The following is a 21,711-nucleotide window of genomic DNA, read 5'->3' on the forward strand; positions in this document are numbered from 1 at the left end:
GCCTTACATTCAAGAAAAGTCATGATTGCAATCTATCTGAAAACATTCACAATCTAATATTCATACCAACAAATCTCAAATTTTGTCATCTCAAAATCTAATCCAGGAATCTTCCAAATATTCCCACCCAATTTTTTCAAATTTGGATATTTAGGTTGGGGTGTGTGATTGGATCAACTGCCTATTGAAAATTTTATTGAAAAATTTCAATTTACTGCCACAGTGCATGCGGTAGCGGTATATTACAGATGCTTACCAACAGGTCTTGAAAACTTAAATGATGTTACATTGAGTAACACCTGCATGAAATCAATAGGGAAAGATTTATTTTCTCAGATATGTTAAGTATTACAACTGTTGTCTTTAATCTGCTGAGAGACTAGACGAAACTAAAAGCAAAGACAAAACATGATCCATTATTCGCCATTTTCATTACTAGTCACATGACTGACTATACAAATATCAAACTATGATATTGGAAGTCCAATGGTCACGTGATATCAACAAACTCCTTCATAATATTTTTGTACAAAAATACAAATATATGAAATGAAAGTAACATATTTCTTGCAACAATGAGAAAAAAACATATAATAATATATTTATTTTGAGAACATTTTGATTTTCACGATGTCATCAACATGTAGGTTGCTAGATTTGTGTACTTGTGTGAACTAGCAATGCATATGGCGAGAATCAGGTCGAATTTTGTAAACGCCTTCGATTCATGTCATCTTTCAGCAGATTAAAGATATAATGATTGCAATACTCAAGATTTCTGAGGAAATAAATAATTTTTATTTCGATTTCATGCATTTATGACTTGATATAACATCATTTAAGTTTGCTAGGCCATCTGGTAAGTTGCTACGCTTTGCTGCAATCTGATTAAAACTAAAACTCTACTCTCCTACAAGAAGGAAAGTGGAGATCAATTTAAATCAGATTATGCTTTGCCACCACCATGTGATGCCAGACTGGTTTTCATACACTCCATGCAAGAAAAGATACTAATATTGAGCTGTCTGTGAAATAACCAGTTTATTTGACAAATCTAATTCATGGCGCATTTGATATGACTCAACAAATATATTATGGCAAGCATCTAAATGATCCATACTGCAACCTCCAAATATTCTTGTCAGAACTTGATAAATTTAACTCCCAATCAGTTCAGTTATGACTCAATTACGTAATTGTTTCTATTGTCCAGTAGTGGCAGACCATTCCCATGTTTTTTCCCAACTTTCATCAATATTTGCAAATTTCAAGGACTTTTCATGGTTGGGAAAATTTTTATAATTTCTCCTGACTTTTTCCCTATTTCCCAGTAGTGTGGGAACCCTGTATATAGGTGAAACCCAAACTTAAATTACAGTATCTCCAGATTATGGAAATGCTTGTAATATCTTACTTTAATTCATTCCAACTCAAGTCAAGCTCTGACTCAACTGAGAATGCATGAGAAAAGATTATGAAACAAAAGGTGACTGATACAAATTATATCCTTCTCGTGGGTCGGTGGTTCTTTCCGGGTTCTTCGCCCATCATAAATACTAGCCGCCATGTATAGCCTATCGTGTGCTGAAAAATGGCGTTAAGCTTCACAACAACAACAACAAATTATATCTCAATGAATACATTTGTGCTACGGATAATCAAGATATACAAGGTAATAAAACTGGACAAATGGTATGGCTATGCAGTCTTCTCTCAACAGGCTTCAGCGTGGTACATGGTGCAAACGAAGACTGAAGAAAGTACATTTCAACCAAAAATCACTGAGTTAGTAAGGTAAAAGCTTATAAAAAATTGCTGTATAAATATCTGAATCATTAAAACTGTTTAGCTTCTGATTTTTCATTACTGACATTCTGAACTACAATGGTGGAAAGAGACATATCTGCCAAAATAAGGATGAAGTAAATTACAACAGGTTGAGGGACACTTCTCAAAAGTAGAGAAGACACACACAGTTTCATGTGTACAAGCTTTTGGCAACATGGAAAAGTCTGAGGGTTCAATGTGCTCCTGTGAACAACTGCTACAGCAAACCATGCATGCTTGTTATTTGTACATGATGTATTACTATATGCATAACTCATATGAATGGAAGTCTTGTGTTGTGTATCACTACATGCATAACATGTATGGATGGAAGTCTTGTGTGGTGTATCACTACATGCATAACATGTATGAATGGAAGTCTTGTGTGGTATCATTACATACATAACATGTATGAATGGAAGTCTTGTATGGTGTATCACTACATGTATAACATGTATGAATGGAAGTCTTGTATGGTGTATCACTATATGCATAACATGTATGAATGGAAGTCTTGTATGGTGTATCACTATATGCATAACATGTATGAATGGAAGTCTTGTGTGGTATATCACTACATGCATAACATGTATGAATGGAAGTCTTGTGTGGTATCATTACATACATAACATGCATGAATGGAAGTCTTGTGTGGTGTATCACTACATGCATAACATGTATGAATGGAAGTCATGTGTAGTGTATCACTACATGCATAACATGTTTGAATGGAAGTCATGTGTAGTGTATCACTACATGCATACCATGTATGAATGGAAGCCTTGTATGGTGTATCATTACATGCATAACATGTATGAATGGAAGTCTTGTATGGTGTATCACTACATGCATAACATGTATGAATGGAAGTCTTGTGTGGCATATCACTATATGCATAACATGTAAGAATGGAAGTCATGTATGGTGTATCACTACATGCATAACATGTATGAATGGAAGCCTTGTATGATGTATCACTACATACATAACATGTATGAATGGAAGTCTTGTATGGTGTATCACTACATGCATAACATGTATGAATGGAAGTCTTGTATGGTGTATCACTACATGCTTAACATGCATGAATGGAAGTCTTGTATGGTGTATCACTACATGCATAACATGCATGAATGGATGTCTTGTGTAGTGTATCACTATATGCATAACATGTATGAATGGAAGCCTTGTATGGTGTATCATTACATGCATAACATGTATGAATGGAAGTCTTGTATGGTATCACTACATGCATAACATGTATGAATGGAAGCCTTGTATGGTGTATCACTATATGCATAACATGTATGAATGGAAGTCTTGTATGGTATCACTACATGCATAACATGTATGAATGGAAGTCTTTTATGGTATCACTACATGCATAACATGTATGAATGGAAGCCTTGTATGGTGTATCATTACATGCATAACATGTATGAATGGAAGTCTTGTATGGTATCACTACATGCATAACATGTATGAATGGAAGTCATGTATGGTGTATCACTACATGCATAACATGTATGAATGGAAGTCTTGTATGGTATCACTACATGCATAACATGTATGAATGGAAGCCATGTATGGTGTATCATTACATGCATAACATGTATGAATGGAAGTCTTGTGTAGTGTATCACTACATGCATAACATGTAAGAATGGAAGTCATGTATGGTGTATCATTACATGCATAACATGTATGAATGGAAGTCTTGTATGGTGTATCATTACATGCATAACATGTATGAATGGATGTCTTGTGTAGTGTATCACTACATGCATAACATGTATGAATGGAAGCCTTGTATGGTGTATCATTACATGCATAACACGTATGAATGGAAGTCTTGTATGGTGTATCACTACATGCATAACATGTATGAATGGAAGTCTTGTATGGTGTATCTCTACATGCATAACATGTATGAATGGAAGCCTTGTATGGTGTATCACTACATGCATAACATGTATGAATGGAAGTCTTGTATGGTGTATCACTACATGCATAACATGTATGAATGGATGTCTTGTATGGTGTATCATTACATGCATAACATGTATGAATGGAAGTCTTGTATGGTGTATCATTACATGCATAACATGTATGAATGGATGTCTTGTGTAGTGTATCACTACATGCATAACATGTATGAATGGAAGCCTTGTATGGTGTATCACTACATGCATAACATGTATGAATGGAAGTCTTGTATGGTGTATCACTACATGCATAACATGTATGAATGGAAGTCTTGTATGGTGTATCACTACATGCATAACATGTATGAATGGAAGTCTTGTATGGTATCACTACATGCATAACATGTATGAATGGAAGCCTTGTATGGTGTATCATTACATGCATAACATGTATGAATGGAAGTCTTGTATGGTGTATCACTACATGCATAACATGTATGAATGGAAGTCTTGTATGGTGTATCACTACATGCATAACATGTATGAATGGAAGTCTTGTATGGTATCACTACATTCATAACATGTATGAATGGAAGTCATGTATGGTATCACTACATGCATAACATGTATGAATGGAAGTCTTGTATGGTATATCACTACATGCATAACATGTATGAATGGAAGCCTTGTATGGTGTATCATTACATGCATAACATGTATGAATGGAAGTCTTGTATGGTGTATCACTACATGCATAACATGTATGAATGGAAGTCTTGTATGGTGTATCACTACATGCATAACATGTATGAATGGAAGTCTTGTATGGTATCACTACATTCATAACATGTATGAATGGAAGTCATGTATGGTATCACTACATGCATAACATGTATGAATGGAAGTCTTGTATGGTATATCACTACATGCATAACATGTATGAATGGAAGTCTTGTATGATGTATCACTACATGCATAACATGTATGAATGGAAGTCATGTATGGTGTATCATTACATGCATAGCATGTATGAATGGAAGTCTTGTATGGTATCACTACATGCATAACATGTATGAATGGAAGTCATGTATGGTGTATCATTACATGCATACCATGTATGAATAGAAGTCATGTATGGTGTATCACTACATGCATAACATGTATGAATGGAAGTCTTGTATGGTATATCACTACATGCATAACATGTATGAATGGAAGTCATGTATGGTGTATCATTACATGCATAACATGTATGAATGGAAGCCTTGTATGATGTATCACTACATGCATAACATGTATGAATGGAAGTCTTGTATGGTGTATCATTACATGCATAACATGTATGAATGGAAGTCTTGTATGGTGTATCACTACATGCATAACATGTATGAATGGAAGTCATGTATGGTGTATCACTTCATGCATACCATGTATGAATGGAAGTCATGTATGGTGTATCATTACATGCATAACATGTATGAATGGAAATCTTGTATGGTGTATCACTACATGCATAACATGTATGAATGGAAGTCATGTGTAGTGTATCACTACATGCATACCATGTATGAATGGAAGCCTTGTATGGTGTATCATTACATGCATAACACGTATGAATGGAAGTCTTGTATGGTGTATCACTACATGCATAACATGTATGAATGGAAGTCTTGTATGGTGTATCTCTACATGCATAACATGTATGAATGGAAGCCTTGTATGGTGTATCACTACATGCATAACATGTATGAATGGAAGTCTTGTATGGTGTATCACTACATGCATAACATGTATGAATGGATGTCTTGTATGGTGTATCATTACATGCATAACATGTATGAATGGAAGTCTTGTATGGTGTATCATTACATGCATAACATGTATGAATGGATGTCTTGTGTAGTGTATCACTACATGCATAACATGTATGAATGGAAGCCTTGTATGGTGTATCACTACATGCATAACATGTATGAATGGAAGTCTTGTATGGTGTATCACTACATGCATAACATGTATGAATGGAAGTCTTGTATGGTGTATCACTACATGCATAACATGTATGAATGGAAGTCTTGTATGGTATCACTACATGCATAACATGTATGAATGGAAGCCTTGTATGGTGTATCATTACATGCATAACATGTATGAATGGAAGTCTTGTATGGTGTATCACTACATGCATAACATGTATGAATGGAAGTCTTGTATGGTGTATCACTACATGCATAACATGTATGAATGGAAGTCTTGTATGGTATCACTACATTCATAACATGTATGAATGGAAGTCATGTATGGTATCACTACATGCATAACATGTATGAATGGAAGTCTTGTATGGTATATCACTACATGCATAACATGTATGAATGGAAGCCTTGTATGGTGTATCATTACATGCATAACATGTATGAATGGAAGTCTTGTATGGTGTATCACTACATGCATAACATGTATGAATGGAAGTCTTGTATGGTGTATCACTACATGCATAACATGTATGAATGGAAGTCTTGTATGGTATCACTACATTCATAACATGTATGAATGGAAGTCATGTATGGTATCACTACATGCATAACATGTATGAATGGAAGTCTTGTATGGTATATCACTACATGCATAACATGTATGAATGGAAGTCTTGTATGATGTATCACTACATGCATAACATGTATGAATGGAAGTCATGTATGGTGTATCATTACATGCATAGCATGTATGAATGGAAGTCTTGTATGGTATCACTACATGCATAACATGTATGAATGGAAGTCATGTATGGTGTATCATTACATGCATACCATGTATGAATAGAAGTCATGTATGGTGTATCACTACATGCATAACATGTATGAATGGAAGTCTTGTATGGTATATCACTACATGCATAACATGTATGAATGGAAGTCATGTATGGTGTATCATTACATGCATAACATGTATGAATGGAAGCCTTGTATGATGTATCACTACATGCATAACATGTATGAATGGAAGTCTTGTATGGTGTATCATTACATGCATAACATGTATGAATGGAAGTCTTGTATGGTGTATCACTACATGCATAACATGTATGAATGGAAGTCATGTATGGTGTATCACTTCATGCATACCATGTATGAATGGAAGTCATGTATGGTGTATCATTACATGCATAACATGTATGAATGGAAATCTTGTATGGTGTATCACTACATGCATAACATGTATGAATGGAAGTCATGTGTAGTGTATCACTACATGCATACCATGTATGAATGGAAGCCTTGTATGGTGTATCATTACATGCATAGCATGTATGAATGGAAGTCATGTATGGTGTATCATCACTACATGCATAGCATGCATGAATGGAAGTCATGAATGGTGTATCATTACATGCATAACATGTATGAATGGAAGTCTTGTATGGTGTATCACTACATGCATAACATGTATGAATGGAAGTCATGTATGGTGTATCATCACTACATGCATAGCATGCATGAATGGAAGTCATGAATGGTGTATCATTACATGCATAACATGTATGAATGGAAGTCTTGTATGGTGTATCACTACATGCATAACATGTATGAATGGAAGTCATGTATGGTGTATCACTATATGCATAACATGCATGAATGGAAATCATGAATGGTGTATCATTACATGCATAACATGTATGAATGGAAGTCTTGTATGGTGTATCACCACATGGTTAACATGTTTAAATTACATACCAAGAAGATTATCATGAATGACAAAACTAATGCCTCATGTTTAATAATCCTCTATGCAAATATACTAAATTTTTGTGCAGAAACTATTTTTCTTCATTCAGTCAACTGATCTTGACCTTTGCCTGTTTAACCCCAAAGTTATTTGGCTTTTTCTTTACCCCAAGTGCAAACTATCTGAAGGTCTGGGCCAGATATTTGATGCACATATTACAGCTATTTCGTAATAACCATTTTTCAGTTATTGACATTGATCACTGACCTGCTGTCCCCCAAATCAAAAGCCTTTGCACTAATGCAATGTGCAAATCATCCACAATGTTTCATAGGTGTGTCATGTAAAATTATTTTATTTTGGGAAACCATTTACTTAGTACTGTCACAATGACCTTGATATTTGATCTTTTAGCTTCAAAATCAAAAATGGTCTTTCTTACATCAAGCGAAGATGTCCATAAAGGTTGGTAGCTTTAGATGGCAGAGAACTTGAGGAGTCATTGTGTAGAAACCATTTTTGTTCTATATGCCAAAGTGATCAATGATCTTGATGGTAGATTGGTCTAAAGCATTCACCATTCCAGATCACTGCCATCTCACTTCTGTCTGCATGGGTTCAAGTCTCAGGCTTGGCTAACATGGATACATGAGAAAGCTTGCCAGTAGTTACTCATGGGTCGGTGGTTCTTCCCAGGATTTTCCAGGGTTCTGCCTCCATCAGTTATACTGGCAACCATGTGCTGAAAAATAGCATTAAACCCTACAGCAAAAACAACAATGATTTTGACCTTTTTACCCTGAAATTGGCACCATTCTTCTTTACCCAAAATGCAAGCTGTCCAAAAAAAGATTGTTAACTATAGATGATGGAGACCTGACCATTTAGCTTTACAGCCTGAAATAAACAGAGTTCTTCCTTAACCCAACTCTGGCAACTCTAAATGGCAGACAGCTAAATTTATTGTGTGGAAATCAAATTGGTAATAGACTAAATGACAGACCAACAAATGGACAAGTCATAACATAACATGCTCCACCTTGTGGTGGGCATATAAAAATCTACACAACTTTTGTACATGTTAAAAAAGAATACTTCAGTAGTACATGCAATTTCAATGTCTGAGTGCTACTGACTTCATTATATTTACCAATGTCCAACCAGCAGGAACTAACCTGAGTGTGTAAAAACACATATTCAAGAAAAAGACAAGATATATGACAAATGGTAGCTAATATTTGTTACACATTAGGTCTATCACAAAAATGAAAATGAAAAATATTGATACATAATATCATCAAAAGTGATACAGGATGATTCCAAAGAAAAAGACATTATTATGAAAAGTAAATTGTTATTTATCTGATGGCTGCCTTGTTTCTAAATGACAAGATGTTTGTAATATTAAAATTAATGTGAAAGGCACACAAAACCATGGAAGCTTTATAAAAGTATTCAATGTGAGAAAAATATGATTTTAACTTACAACTAATTTAAGTTTCATTCAACATTTGGTAAAAATCCTTCCAAATATCTTTGAAGTAAAGCCATGTGACAAATGTAATATGGCCATTGGCAAAGTGATATCAAATTGTTACAAACTGTAGGATTGTATTGGGATAATCTGTCCAGCAGGAATGTCTTTTTCTTTAAGTAAGCAATCTATTTTGCATAAACACTATAAAACATGTAATTTACTAACAATGTACTAACTCCAACATTATTTTTCAAGAAATAAACAGTCACAACCACTACACAATATGTAACAAAATAGTACTGAACGTTAGAACTTTATAGATTATAAATGCTCACAACTCTAATTTTATACTGCATTGTTTGCTTGCATTATGTCCTTGAAATCCCAGACAAATAAAGCCTTTATGCTGCAACTCAGCAAATTTATTTAAGACTGATGTCAAGTATTGGGTTGACTGAGATTTGATATATCAAAGCTTTACTGTAGTTTCAACCATGCATGCTGCCTGAAATACTGTCAATTCATTTATTGTTTCTGGATATCAACTTTATTGGTACAGAAAAAATAACATTTTCACCAGTACCTAAATTTGTGGATCTGAGGTGCTGATATTTTATTTCCATAGAGTGAGCATGGTTTGTTGCATCTTTCTGTTTATGGTCGGTAACATTCCGTCAAATCCTGCAAATCTGAACTCCACAAATAGTGAATTGACAGTATCAAATATAAAATGTCATTGCATGTTTGTAAACATGAAATTCTTAGTAAAAATATTCAAGTAAATAAGTTATAATATTAGGTATTTAAAAACATGAAATTTGCACCACTTTAACATTTTCTTTCTATCTTCTTTAATTTCTGTCTCTAATATTACCCATTCAAACAGCTGTATAATAATCTTAAGTGTAACCCATTAGTCGTACATTTTAAATGAAAACAACCTTAGCAATGAGGGGGCAAAATGTGCTTATTTTCAATCAGAGCAATCTATTACTTTTAATATGGGGAAAGGAAGAGTTATCTTTCTTTACACATTTAAACCCTAAATCTTATTAACTCTGTAATTTATTTCAATAAAATATTTGCCTATCACTAAACTTTGCTAATGATTTGCATATACTTTGTTTTCATGCAAATTTTGCTATAAGATGATTTATTTAAAATTCTAACATCACATCATACTATCACAATGACTAAGTATACACTACCGTACATTTGTTGTATCTTCTGACAGGCGAGATACCATTCCTGACTGTGTAAAATTCTGGCAAACCAGACATATTTCAGCAGCTGTTGTGTTGACAATTATGTTAACTTCAAATCTGAAACCATTATATGATACTAATCAGCTTTACACAATTCATACAGATTACCACACAATGCTAATCTCCTTTATACAAATTCATACATATTATTTATATGATACTAATCCATTCTACACAGTTCATACAGATTACCATATGACACTAATCTCCTTTATACAAATTCATACAGATTATTTATATGATACCAATCCATTCTAGACAGTTCATACAGATTACCATATGACAATAATCTGCTTTACACAATTCATATAGATTACCATATGACACTAATCTCCTTTATACAAATTCATACAGATTAGTTATATGATACTAATCCATTCTACATAGTTCATACAGATTACCATATGACAATAATCTGCTTTACACATTTCATACAGATTATTTAGATGATACTAATCCATTTTACACAGTTCATACAGATTACCATATGACACTAATCTCCTTTATACAAATTCATACAGATTAAATAATACGACACTTATCCATTCTACACAGTTCATACAGATTACCATATGACAATAATCTGCTTTACACAATTCATACAGATTAAATAATACGACACTTATCCATTCTACACAGTTCATACAGATTACCATATGACAATAATCTGCTTTACACAATCCAAACAGATTACCATATGACAATAATGTGCTTTACACAATTCATACAGATTATTTATGATACTAATCCATTCTACACAACTCATACAGATTACCATATAACAATAATCTGCTTCACACAATCCAAACAGATTACCATATGACAATAATGTGCTTTACACAATTCATACAGATTATTTATGATACTAATCCATTCTACACAATTCATACAGATTACCATATAACAATAATCTGCTTCACACAATCCAAACAGATTATTTATATGATACTAATCCATTCTACAAAGTTCATACAGATTCATCATTAACTTTTCTCCAATGAACACAGCTCTGAATGTCTTAGAAAAGGAGAAGTGTGAATTAGCCTCATTTTGTGTCATTCAGGTATTGAAATGTAAAAAATCCAGAAAAACCTGTGTAATTGTATTTATTAATTTTATAGTATTCAAATAGAGCTATTATAAAATCAGTCTTCTACCTTTAAAATAAATTACAAAACTGGAATTTTTGGACATGCTAACAAAAAAATTAGCTGTAACATGAAAATAAAGCTCATATACGTAACTCTGAATAATTATTTATCTAAAAATGTTTTAAAGTTTCAGCAGCTTTCAGCTGAAATGTTATTAACAACTTCAAATTTGAAACCATTATATGACACTAATCTGCTTTATACAATTCATACAGATTACCACATGACACTAATCTGTTTTACACAATTCATACAGATCACCATATGACACTAATCTGCTTTATACGATTCATACAGATTACCATATGACATTAATCTGTTTTACACAATTTATACAGATTACCATAAGACACTAAACTGTTTTACACAATTTATACAGATCACCATATGACATTAATCTCCTTTATACAATTCATACAGATTACCATATGACACTAATCTGCTTTACACAATTTACACAGATTACCATATGACACTAATCTGCTTTACACAATTTATATAGATTACCATATGACACTTATCTCCTTCATACAATTCATACAGATTACCATATGGCACTAATCTCCTTTATACAATTCATATAGATTACCATATGACACTAATTTGTTTTACACAATTTATACAGATCACCATATGACATTAATCTCCTTTATACAATTCATACAGATTACCATATGACACTAATCTGCTTTACACAATTTACACAGATTACCATATGACACTAATCTGCTTTACACAATTTATATAGATTACCATATGACACTTATCTCCTTCATACAATTCATACAGATTACCATATGGCACTAATCTCCTTTATACAATTCATATAGATTACCATATGACACTAATTTGTTTTACACAATTCATACAGATTACCATATGACACTAATCTGCTTTATACAATTTATACAGATTACCATATGACACTAATATGCTTTACACAATTCAAACAGATTACCACATGACACTAATCAGCTTTATACAATTCAAACAGACTACCATATGACACTAATCTGCTTTACACAATTCATACAGATTATCATATGACACTGATCTGCTTTACAAAATTCATACAGATTACCATATGACACTAATCTGTTTTACACAATTCATACAAATTATCCTATGACACTAATCTATTTTACAATATTCATACAGAACAGATTATCCTATGACACTAATCTGCTTTACACAATTTATGTAGATTCATTATATGATATTAATCCATTCTACACAGTTCAAAGAGATTCATCATTGACTTTTCTCCATCAACATAGATCTGAATGTCTTAGAAATATAGAAATGTGAAATAACCTGATTTTGTATCCTTCAGGAACTGAAATGTGAAAAACCCAGAAAAACCCATAGATGTGTATTGTATTTATTTTAAACTATTTAAATATGGCTATTAAAAAAGTATTCATCTTTTCAAAATAACTGTTAATATTTTTCTTCCTTTATCTCAGATACTATTTTGATGCAAAATTGGATTTTGAGACATGCTAACAAACAATTAGCTGTAATATGGAAATATAGCATAGGTAATTCTGAATAATTAATGATCTGAAAAGATTTAAGGTTATCAACAGTCGAGTATCCAGACACAATCAACACTTGATAAACAGGCAATGTCAATAAGGAGTTAACAGCTCAGTGAAATTCCATGAAAAAAATGAAACTAATATTTCTCTTGCAGTGTTTATATTTGCTTTACATTCTATTCATTCATATTAAACATAAAAACAAGTAAAACTGAAATAAACATTTTAAAATGTGCCAACTATTCAATTCTGGAATGTGAGAGTTCTTAACATTTCTTTTTCAATTAACTATATGAAAGTAATATAAAACCAAAGTATTATTAAGTTATATACACAAAAGAAACAGAAGTACAAAATCCATTTTAATCAAATACAAAATCTGTTTTAATCATATATAAAAATCATTTCAGATGTTATTCAATTATATAAAAATATGAAAAGTAATTTTTTTTATGGAATTCTTTTTTTAGTACTACGCTTAATCTTCACACTTCTTAGTGTGTCTAGGGCCTGAATTAGCTGATTGGCTGCCTGAATACGACCCTGTGGCATGTCTGGCCTTGCACACTTGTTCAGCAGATTTTCAAGATCCCAATCATCTTTTGCAAAGTTTGGCATATTATGTAGCAAACCACCCATGTGGTTGGTATGTCTGTCATCTGCATACCTGGACAACAAGTTCCTACATACAGCATAGTAATTATGGTCTGAGTTGAGATGAGTACACAGGTGTTCCTGTGAGAAGGACAGACAATTCCCGGGTTCATTTTTGTTAGAACTATCAAGGCAGGCATCAAAGTTACTCTCATGTAGTTCTTGCCAACCTGGCAGATTAGCTGGAAAATAATAACATTCAACATTTAATAATTGTATTCATATTAAAGACATAAATGTGACATACATTTATTTCCTCCTCATAAAATCCTCAAAAAACTAACAACTTAACTTCCATCCATGCAAAGGTACTGTCATAAATGATTAAACTAATAAAAAACGAATTGGAAATGGAGATCCTGTACATGACTTGAGTTCAGTTCTACATTTTTGTACTTTGCATAGGGTTTAATTTTTAAAGATAAAGAATTACCCATGTTTTTATCACTGGTTATCCTGGTTATTTAAAAAAGATCTTGCATTGTTAAAATAAGTTTTGATTCCTTTTTATTTGGTGTATGATCGCTAGGTGTACTTTGGGTTACAGAGTATATTGCTTGGCTTAGATGTAATTTGGGTTGCAGAGTATATAGCTTGGTTTAGATGTAATTTGGGTTACAAAGTGTATAGCTTGGCTTAGATGTAATTTGGGTTACAAAGTATATAGCTTGGCTTAGATGTAATCTGGGTTACAGAGTATATAACTTGGCTTTACTACAGATGTGCACCTGTCAAAAGATTGCTTTAGCTCTGCTTGGTCATTTCCTCTTCCAGGAGTTTAAAAGTAAATTGGAAACAAATGAGCCAATAATTTTTTTACTTGCTATATATTTTACAATTCATGCATTGAATTTCTGAAGCAGGTAAAATTAATTTTCCCTGTCTTAATAAATTTTGTATCATAAAAAGAACCTCTGTTCCATAGAGATTTAGGACCCGTCTTCATAGTAGCTTTTGTCATGATGCAGGCAAGAGCTTCCTACCATGAACATCAATTGATGAATGTAATATATTAAATTTGACTTCTTACTTATTTTCCAGCACAATGGAACAAAATTGATTATGAAGTAGGTTTCAACTGGAATGTTTGCACTTTTTACAAATATTCTGAAACTGAACATTATTTCTATCTCTCAGACATATGCCATCTTAGGAATACAACTGTACTGTTTTCCATATATTTCACTGTCAATCACTAAGAACACAGTTCTGACACTTGAAATATCTGTGATTACATTTTATGCAATGCTTATGCAATAAAAATCATTTTTTGAAGTCAAATGATCTTTTAGAATAAATTTCACTGCATCAGTCAGGTACAATGCTGTTGTATTCCAACCTGCTACCGAAGTCTACATATTTTACCATTATCTTAGACTGACATAGGCTTATAGTTGCCTATGTAAAAAAAAATTATAAACAGATGATGACCTAATTAAATGTAATTAGCAAATAATCAACTCTCTCACTCACCATGTATGCAAATTAAATCACATGTTGACCTCTGACACCAAGCCAAAAGACATGGTTTCATTGATGATCTTTTGAAAATTATCCCTATGGTCCCAGTGACCCAACAGAAAAATATCCTAACAACTGTCCTGCTGAAGTATTATATCGTGAAATGTGTTCATCTCTCGAAAGCATCCACTCTTGGGATATTCATAAAAAGCTTCCAAGAACACTAAATGGTATATTTATAACATTCCAACTTTTGAACATCCTTAACTAGCAACAACTTATCTCTTGACTTAAATTTTCTGCACTATGAATATCAACATTTTCACATTGATAAATTTCAATTTTAATATTACATTTTGTAAATTTTTATGACTAGCACATTACTCTTGTACAATTTTGCTATAAACTTTCTTTCAGATTTAAATTTTGAACTCAGTTAATTTAAAAAAATTCATCTTTAAAGCAAATTTATACTCTGTTCAAGTCTTTATATGGTATGAATATATGGCATTCCCTGGGATGATCACTGAAAGACAAATCTATCTTAAGTGCAATATTCTGAAAATAATAAAGCGGAATATCTGTATAAATTGAAAATCGTCAATAACTGAGACATCAAAAAAGGTACCATGTTAGTCTTCGTAGAAGAAGTTCTCTGCAATCTCTACAAAAATGGATATTTGTATGTGAAACAAGAAAGTTCAAATGTCTTCCAGTGGAAAGTTTGTGAATTATTTCAAAACTAGCCAGAGATATACATAAACATTAACATAAAAAAAAACAGTCATTATTATCTTCTGAAAGCTTCTCATAATCTACAGAAAGTGCAGTATTGTTGATAGCAGGTTTTGCAAAAAATGAATATTCAAACCAATACAAATTTTCTACACAAGAAGGCTAAAGGAGTCTCTAAATGAGTTGAAAATAATTAAAATTTGAAGATTTAGATCTTAGATTATCTTTTCAAAGTGCTGTGTTATGTACTGAAAATACCTATGTGCAAATATTAGGCAACTTTGACTAAAAAACAGTCATCTACATCCCCTACCCCTCAAAAATGTATATATATTTACACATACTTACTCACTTTTAAGTGGAGTCCAATAGCAGACTGCTCTGAGCCTAATCTGCTGTCATATAATGTGTCAATAGTGCTGCGTTGGTGCAGTTTGTTAGGAGTAATCAGCATAACAATCAACCTAGACCACTGGTCTACTAGTACATTATGCAATGGCAGATAAGGGTCACAGTTGTTTCTAGTTGGACTTGACTTATAAACAAGTATAGATGTTGCATGAATTTTCAAACAGATATCTTGCAGCTGCTCAAAAATCTTAAGTGTATATAATGGATGGATTGATGGACAGAGAGACAAATGGAAAAACAAAGTTTACAATACCAAAGATGCTGATTTCGCGGTATCAAAATGTACATATAGATTACTAGTCTAATACATAGAAACCAAGTGTCATAAGGATGCATTAAATGATTGGTGGATTACTGGTTCCAAAACAAGTGTAAATGATCGATGGCGGGATGGACAGACCAATGGACAAAAATGTCAAAAGGCATGTCTAGACCACTAGCTTAATAAGGTACATAAAGTTTCATGGACATATTTTTGAACAATTTGTGAGTTTTTCTCTGGAAATAAAATGTGTAAATGATGGCTGAAAGTACGAATGAACTTTTGAATCAAATTTTTAAAAAAAATATTGAAAATAAAGAATTCCAAATAGAAAAGACACCCCTCCATCACTGTCTTATATTTTTTTTTATAAGTGTAACAAATTTAACAGAAATATCCAAATTGGTTTTGGAATTTTGTCCCTGAAAGTAAAACTGAGGATCATGAATGGACGGATTAACACACTAGTAAACAAAAAATAAAAATGCAGAAAATGAAGAGTTGTGAATAGCAAGAGGACCATCTAGAGAACTAGTCTAATATATATTTACTATTTCATCCTCACTGTTTTGGAACTATGGTTTGGAAACAGAAACATGTACGATGCATGGATGGATGGATGAACAAAAACATACATGTATGTTACAAATATTGAACCTATCAACTGTGAATTTCAAAATACAGATAAAAACCACTAGTCTCATGTGTGTATCAAACTTCAAAGATATCCTGTGTAATTTTAAAGTTTTTCTCTAGAAATAAATATCCAAATGATGGATGGTTGGATGATCAAATGAACAAAAACATAAAAAATAATGAAGCTGATGAATGGCAACTAGCAAAGCGTATCCTACATCACATGTTTAATATGTGTATGAAGTTTTGTTGCAATGCTTTGAATGGTTTACTGTTACACTCTGGAAACAAAAACATGATGGATAAACTGAAAGAATGAACCCATTTCTTTAACTCCAACCACCTTCAAGCATGAGAAAAGCAAAATGGATAACTTGCAGCAGCACTAGCTATTCAAATTTTGAAATATTTTGTAACAGTAAGAATGATTCCAAACTGGAACGCATACATAATTTCTAAAATGATGACTGATATAAGTTTATATTTTTCAGTTTTGTTTTGATTTGAAACCTCTCTCTGAATGTCATTCTTTTACGCAATTACATTTTTCCATGAGTGCTTACTTGACCATATTATTGTTAAGAATAAGTTCCACTATCTCTCAAATCCTGCCCTACTGAAAAGATGAAAATGCTGTATTTTTCAAGGGGGAAAACTCTCAGTAACTCCCTGTACCACCACTAGGTCGCTACCTATCAACCCAATGTTTATCAGTTTAAGTGATATATCAGTGAGGATGCTCATATTCATGGGGAAGTGTGAGAGGACTTAATAGTGAAGTGATCAAGTAAACATTCTCAGAGAAATATAAATTACCAAAATATGTACTTTGCAAGCAAATATAATCTTCAGTCATGATAATGTTAGGAGACCTGATACTGGAACAAGGAAATGCATAAGCATCTAACCACTAACATGTTAATCGTGCATGGGAAGAATGGCAGGAAGAAAGATAAATCACTACCACAACAGAGACAGCACAAACAATGATCAAGTAACCCATGACCACAATAAACAGAAAGCATGTTTTATAGGATAGCAGCTTCAGCATGGTTCAAAACATGACCTGATCCAATTTACACAAGTTATGCTTGACGATAACAAACCAGCAATACTCCACTGAAACACAACATCAGAAAAAAGTCCACAAACTGTGAAAAATTCACTAATTTGTTAAAAAAGAATAAATAATGAACCCAACTTCCAGGATAAATAGGTAGAAATTTTTTTTTCCCCTGAATTTCAAGAGGCCAAAAGGAAAATGTTGACTGTACCAAGCAAAAGCATATGCTGATAAACATCCAGTTGACTGGCTGCCACTTGGTGATAGTAAGGGGAGGTAATGTGTAGGAGTTTCTTCCTTTTGTCTGTATGATAGATGGGAAAGATGAAATTGTTGTCTTTCTATAAGGGCTGGATGCAAGAGGTAGTGGAGCTGATTTCCAAACATTAATGTGATCAGGGAATGTATTCAACATAGAAAGAATATGTTATTATACTTACCTGATCACATTAACATTAGGAGATATTACCTCAGCTACTTCTAAATCCTGTCCTACCTGAAAGACAAATAAAGCATCCTTCCATCTATACAGGACATAGATAAAGGGAAATAACTCTTACATATTAACTTCCATTGCTTCAGGTGTCCACCAATAAAATGGATGTTTACTGCTTTAAGCTTTAACAATTCCCAAAATGGGATGCTCATATTTGTGGGGAATGGCAGGAGGGATTGATTTTAAAGCATTCAAGTAAGTATTCTCAGAGAAACATCATTTACAAAATCAATTTCCTTTCTCTATCAACTACATTACTTGATCATTGTAACTTTAGGAGAAAAGGTAAAAGAATGAAGGAAAAGCATCAGCATGTGGCCAACAACATATGAAGTAGACGCTCTAACAACTTATGCTACTGGAGTGGTCACTATCAAGAAGCAAGTCTTGTAATGACAACAGAGTGGAAAGTGTGGAGAATGACCATCATTTCCAAGAGATTGTTATGAAGGGTCTTCTCTTGCACTGTCAACTTGCTGTTGGCAGGAAGTGTGCTCGTCCAACCTAACAAACTGGCATCTCTACATAAACTTCTCCCCTGTCCTGGCCTAGGAAAGTCAGAGGCGTTCAGCTGCCTATAATCTGCCTGCCCAAAGTAGGTTGTTGCTGCTGAGAAGTATCCATGCTGTCTTTTTGTCTACAATCATTCCATCTTTACTATTACCTGACAAGGAGACCAGAAGTGACAAATCAAGTGTCAAATGACAACTTACTAACTAAATATGGTCCCCAAGTGATCAAAAGGGGTCAAACAAAAGGGAGAGGACACTGGATTTCTATATGATGAAATTTATGTGAATGTTTATATTCTTGACAGAACAAGATTGCAGATGGTAGTTAGGGCTGAGTGGTCAACTACAGGCCACAGGCCAAATAAGGCACACTAGCCATTTTTTTGTTGTGACCAGTGCTTGTACAAAATGTCAGTTCTATAATTATAGTATAATTAATACAGTTCATAGGTATGGTCCATTAATACAGTTCATAGGTATGGTCCATTAATACAGTTCATAGGTATGGTCCATTAATACAGTTCATAGGTATGGCCCACAAACTTTACATTTTTGGTCCAGGTAGCCCATGGTGTTTATGATGTTGAGCCACCCTGAGTTTGGGTATTCGATATCATGTGATGAGTCACTATTTTGATTTGACTTGGCAATTATGGCACATCAATTCCCAGGTGTAGTCACTCCCTGCTTACTCACATAGTGAGTCAGTTCACATGACATTACTAACCTACTTTAATATGGAATTAAACACCTAAATATTCACTTTTAAACAGATGGAAGCAGACAGATGGAAGCAGACATGTTCATGGTGGTTATGGCATATGTGATTTAAATTTGTGGGGTGAGAAAGCTGTAGGCAGCTGACACACAAAAAAGGCCCTTGAATTACTAAGGTCACAAATTATACCTGTGAGATGCCAGGGAATTTCAACAATTTGCCAATTATGGCAGAATTCAGAAAGTTGGATGCTCATCTTCTTCACTGAGACCTTTTTTGTATGCAGTATTAACTGCCAGAAGGCATTCAGAAGTTGGATTAGAATGTTCAAGGAAGTATGTTATCCCTGACATCAAGAGGACGCTCTCCTCCTCCTGCATGCCCTGCACACAAGGATATAGCCTGCTGCAATACAGTAACAATGTTGTGCTATCACCATGCTTTGTGGTGGCCTTACTGGCTACATATGCTAGCAAAGTCGACAGTGTCATGTCCAATAATGAGTGTGATAGAGCTGGGGGATATTGGTTCAGAATGGCCTGTTAGGACAGGCCAGATAGCTAGACAAGTGGCACAAATTCTGAGACTGGTTGGTCATATTGTGTCAGTGTAATTTATCTAGACAGTCCATTGAGCAGACAGGAATGGCTGCCTCTGCATCGCACAACATAGCTGCTGGAAATGTCAACTGATGTGTGACTTGCCAGTCTAAAATGAAAGTATGATCTTTTGCATCCAGAATTCAAGCTAATCATGTGCAGAATTGCTTGCTGTAGCTTCCATTGCATGAAAAGTGATCGTTGCTATTGATGCATTGCTGGTAATATTTATCAGAAGTGGCATATCTTTCAGATGAATATTTAAGACATTGTTTTCAGATGATGTAGGACATGTCCTCTTCTCTCAGCCATTTATATGGATCACAAGTCTTCAGTCAACAATGCACACATGCTGCATGGATGCGAAGGTGAACATTTAGTACAAACAAGGCACACATATACTTCATGGATGCAAATGTGAATATTTAGTACAAACATATTGTGCACAGGTGTGATGGTGAACCTTTAGTACAAACAAGGCACACATGCACTTCACAGGTGTAATGGTTAACATTTAGTACAAACAAGGCACACATGCACTTTACGGGTGTGATGGTGAACATTTAGTACAAAAAAGGCACACATGCACTTCATGGGTGTGATGGTGAACATTTAGTACAAACAAGGCACACATGCACTTCATGGGTGTGATGGTGAACATTTAGTACAAACAAGGCACACATGCACTTCATGGGTGTAATGGTTAACATTTAGCACATACAAAGCACACACACATTGCATGGGTGTGATGGTGAACATTTCGTACAAGCAAGACACATCTCATGGGTATCTTTTGCAATTTTAAAGCAATTGCATTTCTTGCATTTGCTGGACATTTTGAAATGATAGAGTTAAAAAAAAGTACATACAACAAATACAGAAATGCAGCAAATTTAAAAAAAAAATTATTTCTGTATTTGTTGTGTGTACTTTTTAAAAAAACCTGTTATGAAAGATCACCCCTTCTGCCAACAAAAAGTGGTCTCTCAAGACAGGTGATCTCTCACAGCAGGCTTGTACAAAAAGACCAGTTTCCAAGATCCAATTTCAGAACAATTTAAAGAAAAATAACCTCAATCACTGTACAAATATTCTATTCTTTATTAATAGTTCTTGTTAAAATATTGTATGCATTCATCTAAAAACAAAATTATATAGCATTAAAGATATAATTCTATCATTAAACACAAAATCATATTTACATTTGAAGATAACATATTTTAGCAAATGAAACTGTTTCTGAATTACTGCT

The 21,711-nt window shown here is 33.5% G+C and overlaps 1 protein-coding gene across 1 annotated transcript in view; it reads right to left on the reverse strand.

Annotated features, from left to right (window-relative positions):
- Positions 1-8,694: 8,694 nt before the first annotated feature.
- The window catches only part of LOC149799287 (divergent protein kinase domain 2A-like), a 33,423-nt gene continuing 20,406 nt past the window's right edge, over positions 8,695-21,711 (reverse strand). Inside the window, exon 5 of the mRNA XM_089958586.1 lies at positions 8,695-13,748. Within this exon, the coding sequence (XP_089814712.1) occupies positions 13,363-13,748 (386 nt within the window). The 3' untranslated portion in view covers positions 8,695-13,362. The remainder of the gene's footprint in view (positions 13,749-21,711) is intronic.

The sequence above is a fragment of the Sinohyriopsis cumingii genome, chromosome 5, assembly GCF_028554795.1.
Source record: "Sinohyriopsis cumingii isolate HCF-2022 chromosome 5, ASM2855479v2, whole genome shotgun sequence".
NCBI classification, from domain to species: Eukaryota; Metazoa; Mollusca; class Bivalvia; order Unionida; family Unionidae; genus Sinohyriopsis; species Sinohyriopsis cumingii.